Source organism: Alosa pseudoharengus, unplaced genomic scaffold (genome assembly GCF_046254945.1).
Source record: "Alosa pseudoharengus isolate Yale_2024_CS ecotype anadromous, Long Island Sound unplaced genomic scaffold, YU_APseudo_1.1 YU_APseudo_1.1_scf_8, whole genome shotgun sequence".
NCBI lineage: Eukaryota > Metazoa > Chordata > Actinopteri > Clupeiformes > Clupeidae > Alosa > Alosa pseudoharengus.
In genome coordinates this window covers 20,908,294-20,924,376 of record NW_027468870.1, presented here as the reverse complement: position 1 = coordinate 20,924,376, position 16,083 = coordinate 20,908,294, and the positions used below count along the sequence as shown (strand labels likewise).

At 43.2% G+C, this 16,083-nt stretch overlaps 2 protein-coding genes across 2 annotated transcripts in view; both read left to right on the top strand.

Annotated features, from left to right (window-relative positions):
* Window positions 1-7,085, top strand: part of grm5a (glutamate receptor, metabotropic 5a) — an 18,282-nt gene extending 11,197 nt beyond the window's left edge. The window contains exons 3-10 of the mRNA XM_076274917.1: window positions 270-505; window positions 859-1,105; window positions 2,183-2,351; window positions 3,505-3,631; window positions 4,187-5,123; window positions 5,975-6,336; window positions 6,387-6,391; window positions 6,465-7,085. Coding sequence (XP_076131032.1) covers window positions 270-505; window positions 859-1,105; window positions 2,183-2,351; window positions 3,505-3,631; window positions 4,187-5,123; window positions 5,975-6,336; window positions 6,387-6,391; window positions 6,465-7,085 — 2,704 coding nt within the window. The remainder of the gene's footprint in view (window positions 1-269; window positions 506-858; window positions 1,106-2,182; window positions 2,352-3,504; window positions 3,632-4,186; window positions 5,124-5,974; window positions 6,337-6,386; window positions 6,392-6,464) is intronic.
* Window positions 7,086-10,769: 3,684 nt separating this feature from the next.
* rab38b (RAB38b, member of RAS oncogene family) lies at window positions 10,770-15,611 on the top strand. The gene is made up of 3 exons (XM_076273798.1): window positions 10,770-11,004; window positions 12,576-12,856; window positions 14,253-15,611. The coding sequence occupies exons 1-3, from the start codon at window positions 10,770-10,772 to the stop codon at window positions 14,403-14,405; spliced, it is 669 nt and encodes a 222-aa protein (XP_076129913.1). The 3' UTR covers window positions 14,406-15,611.
* The last annotated feature ends 472 nt before the right edge of the window (window positions 15,612-16,083 follow it).

The following is a 16,083-nucleotide window of genomic DNA, read 5'->3' as shown; positions in this document are numbered from 1 at the left end:
AAGTGAATGACTGAGTGGGTTATAAAACTATCTGATGCTTGGGGTGTATTCTCACCTGTGTTGCTCTGAATTATTTTGCAAATTGCACGAAAAAAACCCTCAAATAAACATGAAGGCTCAAACTATTTAAAAGTTCCATCTCCAAAAAAACTTTTGTGCATCAGAATTTTCCCTGAAAGCACTGTTTTATTAGTTTCTCTCTTTCCATCTTTGTTTCTCTGTCTCTCTCTCTCTCTCTGTTCATCTCTCTCTATTTTCTCTCTTTTAAGTGACGGGTGGGCAGATCGCCATGACGTGACAGACGGATATCATCAGGAGGCTGCCGGTGGGATCACCATCAAGCTCCAGTCTGCCTACGTCACCTGGTTCGATGACTACTACCTGAACCTGCACCCCGACATCAACCTAAGGAACCCCTGGTTCCCTGAGTTCTGGCAGCACCGGTTCCAATGCAGGCTGAGCGGTCACCCACAGGAGAACACCAAATACAACCGCACCTGCAATGGTTAGTTAGTGTATCTGCCACCAACACCGAACATGACTTTAGAAGGCTTACTGCACCTGTGACTGAGTGAATGAACTGAAGTTAACTGTAATTGTTGTACAATTGTACGTGTTATGTGATGCAAATGCTATACTGTTTAATGTTCTTTGCTGGCTGTGGTTAAGTGATTCAAATATGATTATATGCAACTCTATGAACTTCCCATTTTAAATATTTATAGTAGACAAGTACTGTTTTTATGCATATATTCATAAGTATTATGAAAACAATGGAAAATCACTGATGGTCAAGCAGAAATGTCAATGTTTAACTTAAAAATAATACAATGTAAACCACACCATTTCCTGTTCTAGAGAAAGAGTCCCTTCGTCATCAGTACACCCAGGACACTAAGATGGGCTTCGTGATCAACGCCATCTACTCGATGGCCTATGGCCTGCACGCCATGCAGAGGACGCTGTGTCCCGGAGTCACAGGCCTCTGCAGCGCTATGAGGCCCATCGACGGACAGAAGCTTCTGGAATTCCTAATGAAGACCAACTTCACAGGGGTGTCTGGCGAGGTCGTGCTGTTTGATGAGAATGGAGATTCCCCAGGACGGTAGGTGGAGGTCAGATGACTATGCCGCTATAATCTGACTGCATTGTCAGCAGTCTTGACAAGGTGTGAGAAGGTGTGATATAGTCTGTAGGTGGCCTTCATCATATCTTGGTGCCTCTTTGTTAGCCATTAATTGACAAATAAGCTAATATGTTGAACTAATATTCTTTTGTTTTATGTTTTTTTGTTATATATATATATATATATATATATATATATATATATATATATGTTTTATGTTTATGTTTGTTTACTTAGCAGATGCTTTTATGCAAAGCAATTTACAACAATAACAATAAACATCACATTAGTGTTAGAATTAATAATTAAAAGTCAAATATATTTTAAATAATAATAATAGACTAATACAATTTTACAAGTCTTATAGACTTTAGTCATGCACCAATATATGCTATTCATGTTACAATACAGATCTACAGTACATCCCTACACTATAAGTAAGTCAGTCTGGATAAACTGAACAAATGTAAATATAACTTAGATGGATAACATAGGTACATTTGTTTGGCACTGAATTCATTTTTCCGAGATTTTTCACACCATGGGTTGTATTACACTGTTTTTCCTGTCTTTACCTAAGATTTACCTCAAGTGAGTGATAAAATGTGTAGCTGTCCCAGTGAACTCACTGTTGAGATGCTGTTCTGGAGTAAGCTTGAGATAAGAGGGCCTCTCCAGTCAGTGCTCGAGGAAGCTCTCATGCTCACCTCTCAGACTCTCTTCCTCTGGCTGCTGTGGGATTCCTGAGACGTTAACTGTGTTTGTGTGTGTGCATTTTTGTGAATGTGTGTGTGTGTGTGTGTGTGTGCTTGTGTTTGCTTGTGTGTGTGCTTTTGTGTGTGTGTGTGTGTGTGTGTGTGTGTGTGTGTGTGTGTGTGTGTGTGTGTGTGTGTGTGTGTGTGTGTGTGTGTGTGTGTGTGTGAATGTGAATGTTTTCTTTTGTGTGAATCTGTGTGCCTGCGCACATGTGTGTGGTGTGTGTGTATGTGTGTCTGTGTGTGTGTGTGTGTGTGTGTGTGTGTGTGTGTGTGTGTGTGTACATGTGTGGCATGTCAGGTATGAGATCATGAACTTCAAGCAGATGAGTGACGATGAGTACGACTACATCCATGTGGGCAGCTGGGACAAGTGGGGCCTGCGCATGGATGACGAAGAGATCTGGATGAACCAGAGCTCCATCATCAGATCCGTCTGCAGCGAACCCTGTGAGAAGGCCCAGATTAAGGTGAGGCACTGACTGACTGCAACACAGCACAGACTATCCACACGTTATCCTTTTTTAAAAAAAAGATGTGGTTAGTGTAGGTTAGGTCAGTGGATACCAGACATGAAATGAGTGGGCGAGAGATAGGGAGTGGGATTGAGAAAAGACCTCAGGCCAGACTTGAACCTTATGGGCACTGGACCCGCTCGCTCCACAGCTCCAACATCTCTTTTAATACTTTACGTACTTACTTACTTACTTACTTACTGACTCACTCACTTACTCACTTACTTACTTACTCACTTACTTACTTACTTACTCACTCACTTACTTACTTACTTACTCACTTACTTACTTACTTACTTACTTACGTTTACTGACTTACTTACTTACTTACTTACTTACTTACTTACTTACTTACTTACTCACTCACTCACTCACTTACTTACTTACTTACATACATACTCACTTACTTACTTACATTCACTTATTAATTTGGCTGACACCAAACCGACTTACATACATCAATTCTTACAAGGGCCAGTTGCCCCAGAGCACCTCAGGGTTAAGTGCCTTGCTCCAGGACACAACTGTTTTGGCTACTGCTTGCTAGCCCAGTTCCTTAGCCACTACGCCACCACTGCCCCCTTTATTGTCTGTCTGTTATGTCCTTGGCATTGTCTGTTGTATACCTTTCTGTTTGCTTTGTTTCTGGCCTTGTCTTTGTTGTATACTTGTTTTTCCAGTGCTCCTTTGGAAAAGACATTTTAATCCCGATGGGACTCACCTGGTTGAACAAAGGATCAATGAAAATTAAATGAAATGAACGTCTGAGCTTCCTTGTTAATAGTTTTTTTTTTATGTATGAGATAAAAAGAGATAAAAATGACAATGACAAACAACCTGAAAGAAATAAACCTACAACAAAGATAAGATATTTATCTGCATCCAAAAATACCTCTATCAGAGAGGAGACGTCACCAACACTCTCTGCCCGAAATTATTCATGCAACCTTGGGAAAGTAACCATATGAAAAACATTATTTATTTATCCTTTATTTAGCTAGGAAGGTCCCAGTGAGATACAATATCTCCTCTGCCAGGGAGTCCTGGTCACGATGCCCTTGGCTCTGTTGGCTCACCTGGATGTCCTGTACGTCTGTGTCCGCTCCAGGTGATCCGCAAAGGTGAGGTGAGCTGCTGCTGGACGTGCACACCGTGTAAGGAGAACGAGTACGTGTTCGACGAGTACACCTGCCGCGCCTGTGAACTCGGGGCCTGGCCGACCGACGACCTGAAAGGTGAGTCTGCCCTATAACTCACTAACTACGCATACAGTGGATCAGGAGGACACGTATAGTGGAAGACAGTAAATTACTAAATTTCTCCTCATCTAAATAAGTTTTTAATTAGGCAGTACATTACCTATTACTTACTGAGAAATAATCAGGTCATTTAGTAATTTAGTAATAGACAAATAATAAATGCTACGGTAGATTTAATATACTATTACATATAATGTTATATTATTAAATGTTACTGAACAATAAACCTTTTCTCAGACATCCTAACCTGCATAAAGTAATTTCAGGGAGGTAGCCCTCCTATTTATCTCTCTTCACCGTTCACTATGTGATTACAGACAAAAAGTAAAAAAACAACTTAAAGAAATGAAAGTTAAAACAATCTTGATATTAATTGAATTAACAACCATTTTATTCCCCTCACCTTGTGTGCACGAAGAAAAAAAGTTCTTCTCTCTACACAATCCTCTCTTTGTGTGTGTGTGTGTGTGTGTGTTTATGTGTGCGTGTGTGCGTGTATGTGTGTGTGTGTGTGTGTGTCTCTGTGTCCAGGCTGTGAGCCCATCCCTGTCCACTACCTGCGCTGGGGTGACCCCGAGCCCATCGCCGCTGTGGTCTTCTCCTGCCTGGGCCTGCTGGCCACCACCTTTGTGACGGTCATCTTCATCTGGTTCCACGACACTCCGGTGGTCAAGTCGTCGAGCCGCGAGCTGTGCTTCATCATACTGGCGGGCATCTGCATCGGCTATCTGTGCACCTTCTGCCTGATTGCCAAGCCCCACATGGCCTACTGCTACCTGCAGCGGCTGGGCATCGGCCTCTCGCCCGCCATGAGCTACTCGGCGCTGGTCACCAAGACCAACCGCATCGCCCGCATCCTGGCGGGCAGCAAGAAGAAGATCTGCACCAAGAAGCCGCGCTTCATGAGCGCCTGTGCCCAGCTGGTCATCGCCTTCGTCCTCATCTTCCTCCAGCTGGCCATCATCGTGGCGCTCTTCGTCATGGAGCCGCCGCAGGTCATCTACGACTACCCCAGCATCAGCGAGGTGCACCTCATCTGCAGTACCTCCACCACCACAGTGGTGGCGCCGTTGGGCTACAACGGACTGCTCATCCTCAGCTGCACCTTCTACGCCTTCAAGACGCGCAACGTCCCTGCCAACTTCAACGAGGCCAAGTACATCGCGTTCACCATGTACACCACGTGCATCATCTGGCTGGCGTTCGTGCCCATCTACTTCGGCTCCAACTACAAGATCATCACCATGTGCTTCTCGGTGTCGCTGAGCGCCACGGTGGCGCTGGGCTGCATGTTCGCGCCCAAGGTCTACATCATGCTGGCCAAGCCCGAGAGGAACGTGCGCAGCGCCTTCACCACCTCCACCGTGGTCAGGATGCACGTTAAGGACGGCAAAACGGCGCAGACGGCACGCAGCTCCAGCAGCATGGCCAACCTGTTCAGACGACGCAAGTCCGACCACGAAGTCAGGTGAGCCGATATCGAGATTATTAGCGTTATGATTTTTGAGAATAGATCTGCAATTACAAACAGATGTGCAGTTGCATTAGGGTGTCATTTATGAAGGCAGTAAAAAAACAGTGCTCAGGTTTAAGATGGTTCCATAATCATTAAAGGACCCATAAGATTGTGGCCAAAACTGGTACTGCAATCACTTTCAAATTACTGTAGAGCGATGTATCCCCCCCCCTCCCCCCTGACTCGAGGTTGCCAACCCAGATGCCGAAACACTACTGACTTCCTGATTAGTAGATAGGTGGAGGGTGGCGCATCAGAGCAAAACACAACATGACATGACAAAACATCAACATCAGTTGAGGGCTGCAACTTCACTTTTTAAATGACAATATCCTGGCCAGACTACTGTTGTCAGTGATATAAGTATTTGAAATGAACATGATTACTTAATGTCTAGTGACATATCAGGGCCATTTTATGATTAATTGAAATACATTTCTTACATACGGTTCCTTTAAAGAGGTTGAAGAAAGAAAGTTATATATCCAATTGCTTTATGACACTTATTCATTCTAAGATGGTTGTTTTGTTAATGTTCTCATAGTCCCCTGTAGACCCTTTCAATCTGTTTCTAGAGGGTTTCCAGTTCCCACGCAGATGCTTTGAAATGAAAATTAATTGGACTTTAGCGTAATGCTCTACAAAATATCATAGATTTATTTTTGTTTGTCCCCAAGTTACCGTTACTGCCTTAGGAACACACATGTTTGTTAATGCAGTTGAAGAGGTCTATAATTTGCATAAGAAAATACAAATCTAAATATGAATTTATTCTAATATGATGTTATTTAATTGTCTGTCAGTTCTAATGGTAAGTCAGTGACGTGGGCGGCGAACGAACGTGGCTACAGACCCAACCTGTGGAAGCGCATCTCCATCCACATCAAGAAGAAGGAGGAGATTAACCAGACGGCCATCATCAAGCCCTTCTCCAAGGACTGTGACGGGTCAGGTGATGGCAGCATGAAGATGTCGGGTAAGGGCCAGCAGATGGTACAGTGCCACCCGGTGGGCACCTACCGCCCCCGCTCCCCGTCCCCCCTCCCCACCATCTCCCAGCGCACCTCCCTGCGGACTCGCGAGGAGGAGGATGCTGCTGCGACCGCGGCGGAGGAGGAAGAGCGGCACGACCGCGTGGTGGCACTGCCCTCGTACCTGAGCGAGCGTCAGCATGAGCAGCAGCAACAGCAGCATCCTGCTCTCACCCTCCGTCAGCACCAGCTGCAGCAGCACCACCCTCCCCCGCAGCAGCAGCATCCCCAGCACCACCACCACCACCACCACCACCCACAGCAACATCAGCACCAGCAGCGGACCGGCTCACCGCCGCAGGGCTCCATCATGGACCAGATCAGCTGTGTGGTGCACCGCTTCACGGCCAACATCAGCGAGCTCAACAGCATGATGCTGCCTGGCAGCTCTGCGCCTCCAGGGGGCGCCACCTCCGCCAACGGCGCCGCGGCCGCTGGGGTCCTCCTGCCCTCCTCGCCCTCGCCCTCCTTCCTCATCCAGCACGACATGCAGCTGCCCGCCACCGTCACCACCTACGCCGAAGTGGTCGCCGTCAGCAACGTCAACCCGCACGCGCTCGGCGGCAGTCTGGCGGCGGCCGCAGCCGCTGCCGCGAACCGCATGTCTCCCAACAGGCTGATGAGCAACAGCACGTTCAAGTCCTCGCCCGTCTCCGTCTCTGTCTCTGCATCCGCTTCGGCCGTCGCGGTCAAGCCGCCCGAGCTGGAGGAGCTTGTGGCGCTGCAGCCGCCGTCGCCCTTCAGAGATTCGTCTCTGGGCTCGGCCAGCGAGTCGTCCACCTCCCTGGCCTCGCAGGCCGGCATGGGAGAGCAGCAGCAGCCCTCCCCGCACTACGACAGGCTCATGCTGCGACACTACAGCCAGAGCTCCTCCTCTCTCTAAAGACTACATTTTCCAGACTGCAGAGCTCCTGCTCTTTCTAAAGACTACATTTCCCAGACTGCAGAGTTCCTCCACTCTGTAAAGGCTACATTCCCAGACTGCAGAGTTCCTCCTCTCTCTAAAGACTACATTTCCCAGACTGCAGAGTTCCTCCTCTAAAGGGGGAAGCCTGAGACACAGCACACAACATATAAAACGTTTGATAACACAGACAATGAGACAGACAATGTATTAAAGAAGAAACAGCAGGACATGGGTGGGTGGGTGGTGGGGGGGGTGTACTGTGGAACAGTACTGGAACTGTTCTGGGGTTAGCTATATCTCCCAGACTGCAGCTTAAAATGCTGGAAATGACTAAACAGCAGACACGCACACACACACACACACACACACACATACACACACACACACACACACACACACACACACACACACACACAAACACGCACATACACACAGAAGCAGAGTGAGAGAGAAATGTGTGATAAGTGATGAGGAGGTGGTGTGTGTGTGTGTGTGTGTGTGTGTGTGTGTGTGCGTGTGTGTGTGTGTGTGTGTGTGTGTGGTGTTGATGGAGTTGTTAATTAGCAGATGGCAGACTCTGCTGCACTGGTGGCAGATCTGTGTTGGACCTCCTCCAGAGACAGTGGCTATTTGGGTCAGGCTTCACCCGCCTTCGGTTCCGATCCTGCCCACAGGGCAGCCCCCCTGGGGTCCAGGCTGAACGAGTCCCTCGGACTCCCCACGCACCCAGTGGCTTGTCTTACACAAAAATGCCTTTGAACTCCCGACACACAACGTCTCTGAGAAGCCATACGGAACAATGAGCCGCCACAGAGTCAAACAGTCTGACTGGCACATCATCACTACTTGAAGTCACACTGCTCTGACTACCCTTTCGTCTGGTTTTGTTGTGAAAAAACAAAACCACACGGCAAAAACTTAACTCAACAATAGTTTTGGAATAAACTTTTTCTTGGTATGGACATAAAACCCTTTGGGAAACCTCAAGCAAAAAGAGACCATAGTTGCTTATTCTGGTCTGGTTTTAGCCTGGATTGTCCAGGATTGACCTGGGTATGGCCTGGATTGACCCGGATTTGGCCTAGATTGACCTGGATTTGGCCAGGATTGACCTGGGTTAGACCCGGATCTGGCCTGGGCTTGGCCAGTATCTGGACTGGGACAGACCCAGTTTATTCCTAGAGTAATCTACTGTGTGAAGCCCAAACTCACATTCCAACCACAGATGTGTGACGAGGTCCTTAGTCTGTTGGCCTACTGGCCCTTGTGCATCAGGTGTCCTCACAAACACAGTCAGTGAATGTATTTTTCTACACTAACTTCAGTTGATTCAAGTAATTCAATTAATTCAGACAGTGGGACCAAATTCCACATTCCACAGTGTTTAAGACCAAGTAGTTCAGTTCATTTCAATTTGTGAGTGCTCTTTAATCACTGGTAGAGAATCTGCATGATCAAAAGTGATCTTCTTAAGTATTTTTTAAATCCTGCCATTTTTCTGCTAATGTCACATTATGTTATCAAACGTAAGTATATTTTCATAATTTATTGTAAAATTCCACAGTGGCATCTATGTTGTTTTTATCCTGGACTAAAACACAGAATGATACGCTTATGTCTCATTTAGGGAAATGTAAAGTAATGTTTTGCCTACTTTAGGAAGATAATGCTACGGTACATTGAAGAGACTAGACAAGGAGTCCTATTCCTTAGAGGTTTCAGATTTCCTCCCTACTGAAGGGTTTGGACCAATGACCTCAATATCAGTTTTTGCACAGCAATCTAATGCTTGATGTAACCGATTGATCCAAAAGGCTGCCGCTTTGATTGTAGTGCCAGCCTCACCACGTAAACAAAAATTATTTCTCAGAATCAGACTACAAAAAATGTGTTCAGCAGTGAATAAAGAGTTTGAGTGCTGTTGCTTCATATATGAATACATACTGTAGGTTTATGGAGCCAGATAGATGCCACCTTGCAAGAAGTTGGTCTACATGTGTTGGTCTACGTGTTTTAAACAGCCAAAACCAAGCTGACCTTTTCAAAGAGCTGAAACTAGGTAGCTATGGAAAGTAACAAGCGAAAACAGAGGTGATTGGTGCTTGTGTGGGGTTATGGGTATTTTTAAAAACAACAAAGACAGTTTCGAAACACTATCTCCTGACTGTGTACGTTCATCATAAAGTGCCAAAATCCTACCTGGCTCCACAAGACTAGTGAACATCAAACATAGTGTAGTTGGGTAGGGAACCAGCGCTGCTGTGCTTGGTGAGATGTTTTGACCTCTTTTTCTAGATTTTTTTAGATATGACTCTTCAATGAGAAGTAGGTATAGAGCAATAGGAATGATAGATATGAATGTATCGAGCATATAGAATCCATATACATAATTTGCTAAGACCAAACTAAATTCTTTATATACAAGATGTGGCTTTAAAATAATGAGACTGTTACTACAACTGTTTTCTCATTTCAATTGAATTACTACATTATTCTCATTATTTAATAATAGTCACACCTTGTATAATGTATAATTATATAACTGTACATCTGGTTATTGCATGAGATAGATGCATAATCCAAGCTCTTGTTTGGTAATGCCTTTCTTTGTCAGTAATGTAGACATATGTTTGAGTGATTTATCAATAAGCTGTTCAATAGACTTCTCCAATAGGGCATGGGACCATAATACATTTCAAATTCTGATCCAGAGTGTGATACTTTTTCTTTCTTACTGACTGCAGGCTCATCTTGAGTCTTGACAGTCCGCTTACCTACACCCTTTATTAGTCAACAGTGTGCAGTGTTATGGTCACTGACGTTTTTGGTGGTACGTACATAATCACATTTGCATGCAACACAGTGCCAACATCCAATATCAAAGTGCTTATACTAATGCCGGAGGACCTTTTCTACAAATGTTTGTACTGTCTGTCTTTTTGAAAGAAATGTAACTTGATATTTATGATGTCTTCATGTCTTTTATGTGAATTTCATATTCATATCTATTATGACATGAATGGCTGTTTATAATGAAGATACTTTGTTTAGCTTTGTAAATTTACAAATCTGTAATGTGCTATATTTGATTATTTAAGCATTTTTTCCTGAAGCTTACTATGATGTTTCAAGACATGTTGTGTTATGACTCTGGTGAATACTTGAATGTTATTAAAAGACTATGGTTAAATGTAAACAGTGAACTACGTGAATATTATTAGGTTTACATCCTGGAATCCTTGTGTAAATCTCGGGGTGAGGTTTACTGAATTACCAGCACTTTATTGCACATGTTCTTGAATTAAGATATGGGCTTATGTAAACTTATTTCATTGAAAGCAAGTTACTATATCTCTCTCTATCTCTGTGTAGGCTATGTAGGCCACTTGTGTGGCTGCGCTGCAAGTATACGTTTTAGAATTTGTGTAGTGTAGTGATCGTGCTATACCACATAACAACCCAAAACTGTGCCTACGGCTACCCCATTATGCGCAAACCCGTCCCTCTCCTCCTTTTCACAGACACAAGTGAAGACCGTGGCGCTCACGAGCTTTGCTTCTCAGAAAAGTCTAGTCACAAGTTTACTCCAGGGCGTTCCTATATCATGGGGTCAAGAACGCAGCAACCTCTCCCATAATATCTCATCGCTGTGTGCGGGGCATGACCAACCATCGTGGTTCACCGGCGCTGGGCACAATGCAGAATAACTTGAAGGAACATTTGTACAAAATACTCGTTATTGGTGACCTGGGAGTAGGGAAGACGAGTATCATAAAGAGATATGTTCATCAAACGTACTCTACCAACTACAGAGCAACAATTGGGGTGGATTTTGCACTAAAAGTTCTCAATTGGGATTCGGAGACGGTACGATTGCAGCTATGGGATATAGCAGGTAGGCCAACCTATAATTTATTGTTTGCAGATGTTAAACCGTTTAAATTTATTTCAGTTTAAGTCAAATAAGTCACAATAAAGCGAAAATAACTATCACTTCGAAAGTAGCCTATCTGAAAGTATTTAAAATGTAGTTAGGCTATATGATCTCAATAATATATGGAATATTTAATTTAATTATATAGGCTAAACGAAGAATAATTCGAAATTTGTCCGCCTGTTTTTAGTGCCATAATCAGTCGTACAATCATAATTGTATGTCGATACTGTGTTGTGTTTTACAAATCTGTTTTGTTAATTGGTGGTTATTAACCGCTGGGCTTGAATACTTCAAGAGGTTCTCACGTGCTAAGCAAGACGTCAGTCGTGTGTGAGTGAGTGTGTGTGTGTGTGTGTGTGTTTGTGTGTGTGTGTCTTTAAAGAATAACTCATTTCCTACCCCCGCTCGGAAGGTATGCGTGTAATCATATGAGAACTGGTCTCATGTGAGTAAGATTTAGAAACAAGTCACAGGAGAGCCATTATGGGAGAGGGGCAGTAAACAAACCTAGCCTGGAGACGAATGTGCCCATTCGCACTCACTGAACGTTTTGTGCTGATCAGTCCATCTTGTAGCCTCCACACACAGGTCCCACTTCTTCTTAGCCTTAATGGGCAAAGTGTGTTTTCATTCAGTTTGATGACAGCTTTGCGACGAGTAGACCTATAGTGATTATCAAGATGGTTCTCAGTGGGTTATGGTTGATTGGGATAACCAATTAAATCCCCCACCACATTAAAACAGTCACTACTTGAAGACTTTTGGAACAGCCTATAAGACATTTCTAGGTGTTGTTTTCTTTAAGAATGCAAGATTTGTTTGACTGAAAAAGTTATTGGGTCAAGCCCGTGGTCTACAAATCTCTTGCACCCAGAGGGCCATATGAGGGCAAAGCTTAATAATGTAATCTCACTTGACTGGCCTCAGTGCTCTGAGTTATGTCTGAATTCTGTAGGATTGGCCTGAACAATGAGTGCTCTACATTCAAAACTTTATTATTTATTAGCTGCATCCATGGAAATAAGTTAAATATACACATATTTAGAATTTTTCAGTTGAGAAAAATGGCTATATAAGGGAATGAACAGCATTGCTGAAAATGCTGGAGCATCCTGGAGCGCATAGGAGACTAGAAATGGCTGATGCTATTGAATTAGCAAATTGTCCAAGGAGGCTTTGTTTACACATTCAGTTCAGCTTTCCTCTCACCCCCACACCCCTCCACCTACACAAACACACATACATGAATCTGTATTAACACATAAACAGACAGACACACACAGACACACACACACACACACACACACACACACACACACACACAAACACACTCACAAATAAGTACAATTCCACCAGTCATGAAAAACCTAGGCCAAGGAAGGAACATATCCATGTATTCTCCATTCATATCTGCAGATAATATGATTCAGTTTTAGTCTAAAATGGTTACTTCTTCATCAACTTAATATGAGTGATAATATATTGCTGTTATTGACATTTGTCCTTTTTTGTCAATGTTCCCCTGTAAGGCCAAGAGCGTTTCGGGAACATGACGCGGGTGTACTACAGAGAGGCCATGGGTGCCTTCATCGTGTTTGATGTTACCAGGCCGACGACGTTCGAGGCGGTCGCCAAGTGGAAGGAGGACCTGGACTCGAAGCTCACGCTGGCCAACGGCCAAAGCATCGCCACGGTCCTGCTGGCCAACAAGTGTGACCAGGGCAAGGACGTCCTCAACAACAACGGCATCAAGATGGAGCAGTTCTGCAAAGAGAACGGCTTCGTCGGCTGGTTTGAGACCTCAGCAAAGGTAGGCCTCTGGACAGACACCACACTTCCAAGGAGTTTCATGCACACACATGTCCACGTCAGAAACTGAAATCTGTGATGGAGATCAAGATCTCGTCCCTGGATAAGGCAGGCTGGTTTGATTCAGCTGGAAGCCTCTGTCCTCTTGGTAAACAGCGCCTCGAGTCACGAGACGCAGTCAGTAGAGATCTCTACAGCCTCTCTCTAAAATAGCATTTTGTGCGAGTGAGAATTTACGTAGTCTATCCAATTCCACTAACACATAAAACGTATTAACAGACAGTGAATTCTATTCATATCTGGTGGAAGAGTATTATCGAGACCAGACTTACCCCAGTCAGGGATGGAGATATGCATTGCATAATGGGCTGGTGAGTTAATTTGCAGGAGAAAGGATTAACACCACTGCTTATCACTGCAATTTGTGATACCTCCCTCCTAGTCTACGACAATTATTGTTGCATTGTGCGGAATGATAACAGTAATAGTGTAAAAGGAGAAAATTCAACTCTGGAATAACAGTAGATATTGTAAATCAGTCAGTGCATTTGAAGTCAACTAGAAGATAGTTTTTAAGAATGCTATGAAAGTTTGAAGCAACTAGTGCCAATTTCAATGTCTGTTCAGATAGCTTCCGTGACAGCAGTACGCAGAGCATTCAAAGTCATTTTATTCAGAGTTGTTCTGGAGATCTAGTTAATACCACGGATCAGGTTGTTCAGTCATTGTCATTTAACTGAATGTTAAAAACAATCATGCTTGAATTGTTTGTTAGTGTATTGTATATTATTGTTGAATTCTTTGGACAAAATCTGCTAAATTAATAAATGTAAATTCTAACTCACAAATTAAGAGCATGTGAGCATTTTGTTTCATTCTGTCAATAAGGCTGTGTAGACTCTCATCTGAAGGTTTTTGGTTAATAAACTATAATTGACAAGTTTATAAGGACAGTAACTCTTTGTGTCTAAGTAGTTTGAAAAGTACCAAGTTTTATCTTTTCGTGACATTTTAGGTTAATGTGTGCATCAAAACCAAAGCTAATGTCACCAAAGCTAATGTTAAAGTAACTCAATGTAGAAATTGCCCTTTTTGTCAATTTTGCACTGGGTACCTATTTAGCCAACGAAAAAAAACATGCTCTTACCCACGATGACATTGCACAGAATATGCCACAACGCAGGGAATTCTGGGCGCACGACGGCTATGTCAGAGACTCTGTTCTATGTATTTTAAGTGTTACATCAAAATGAGATTGAAGCTGTTATTTTAAGGGGAAAGAAGTACATTGTGTTGCTTTAATGAGATGTCTTCTTGATATCCATGTCTTTTACACTTGACTTTACTTGTTCATTACATCACCCTCGCCAATTTTCTTTTATCTTTTCTCTCTACAGGAAAACATCAACATCAATGAAGCTGCCAACTTCCTGGTGAAGCACATCATCGCCAGTGAGAACGACATCCTTAAGTCCGTGGTTCCAGACACCATCTCCCCACAGCTCAGCTCCTCCAAAGAGGTCAGCTGTTCCTCCTGCTTCAGGTCCTAAGGGAGGTGCAGTGTCTTTGTAAATGGGCTCAATGGGGAAGGCTGCACATCATTGTTTCGAGGAGCTCACAGAAACATAGCAGTCACGAGTCTCGCTCCTTTCACTACTAAATGTCCCCAAGCCAGCCTTCAGGTCAAGCCTGCTCATGGACACTCTCTCCAGGAGGCGTTGTTTCACATTGTGTTAGAAACAGATCTTGGTTGTGTTTTTATTTTATTGAGCCAAACTCATAATAATAACAAACGTGAGATTATGGACAGTGTTACCGAACATGTTATGGTTTGAACACCTCAGTGTTGTAAAAGTTTTTAATACCGATGTCAAGCTTGTATGAACCATGTCGCACAAATAGGAAGACGTGGCGTGTTTATTTTTTATCCCCGAACATATGTGGAATGGGAGAGTTTAAATTTCATACGTATGTGTCAACTCCTCAGAAGCATACTATGACATGGCTCTCCAGAATACAGCTAAATGTCTTCTAGGCATGTTACAGCCCCACAGAGTTCTTCAGCCATTTTATTTCTCAAGCCACTGGAATGTTACAGTTCTCCCACTAACTGGTTCTTTTTTATTTTATTTTATTTTATTTTATAAGACAGAAAGCCGACGGATAGGCAGACATGAATATAGGTTAGTGGATAGGTATGTAGATAGACAGATGAATAATATATAATAATGAGGATTTTTGCGCATGGAATTGCACAATCATTGTCATGTAGATCAACAAATACTGATTAGATGTGCAGTTTGCAGTTTTAGTCATCCAAAATGCCACTAGAACTACCATAGTGGAAAAACCCAGCAAGAATGTGTCACAATATTTTAATCTACTCTGTGTATGGGAGAAATATTGTTATAAAGGACCAAATATATTTTCACTGCTCATTTAAAATTGTAGTTTTAGAGGCATCTTCTGACAAATGCAACTGTAAACTGCACCAGTAGTGTTTTTAGAATGTAGAAACTATGCTGATGGCACAACAAACCTTTTATTGAAGTCTTGTTCATATCTAGTTGTGATGGTACGGTAATGAGATATCTCTTACATTTAGGCTAAATCACTTTAAATGGACTGTCTTGGCTGATATGACATGTCAAACTCCATCACCTTTCTTATTTGTATGTGATATTGTTTGTATTGCTCCTAATGTGTTTTTACATGTAAGGTTCTGTGCAATAAAACAGGTAACTGACTCCTACTCTGAGCTGAGACTGAGAGAAAACTGCTGTTGGACACAACTGCAACCCACACCCACCGATGCTTCAACCGACTCTTTTTCTGTTTTTCTTTTTTCTGTTCTCTCTCCAGCCTCCTTTTGAAAGTGGTCTTTTGCATCCTTTCTTCCATGTCAATGTGCTGTTGGCAGTGCTGTGATTCATGCCGCCTGACTCACTGACTTTATATAAATCTCCTGTGGACCTCCCTATCACAGCAGTTTTGTTATTCAAAGCCTCGACAGCTAGTGATCCTCTCTCTGCGTGTTTCAGTCAGATTTTTAAAAGGTTGTTTATTTTTCTTTTAGGACAAAATCTCTTTAAAAGCAACCATTTCCTGTACTAACTTGACATTCAACTCACAGTTCATATGAAAAAAGAACATCTACAGTGTGATATAAATAGCCGTGCCCCTCTAAATGTACCATTTGAGTAACTAAGGGCCTATGTCCACCAATTG

Bases quoted from the DNA above. Each gene is read 5' to 3' on its own strand.
- rab38b (XM_076273798.1), top strand. From the start codon at position 10,770: ATGACCAACCATCGTGGTTCACCGGCGCTGGGCACAATGCAGAATAAC. The intron at 11,005-12,575 runs GTAGGCCAACCT...TTCCCCTGTAAG, and splicing joins GCAGCTATGGGATATAGCAG to GCCAAGAGCGTTTCGGGAAC. The intron at 12,857-14,252 runs GTAGGCCTCTGG...TTCTCTCTACAG, and splicing joins GGTTTGAGACCTCAGCAAAG to GAAAACATCAACATCAATGA.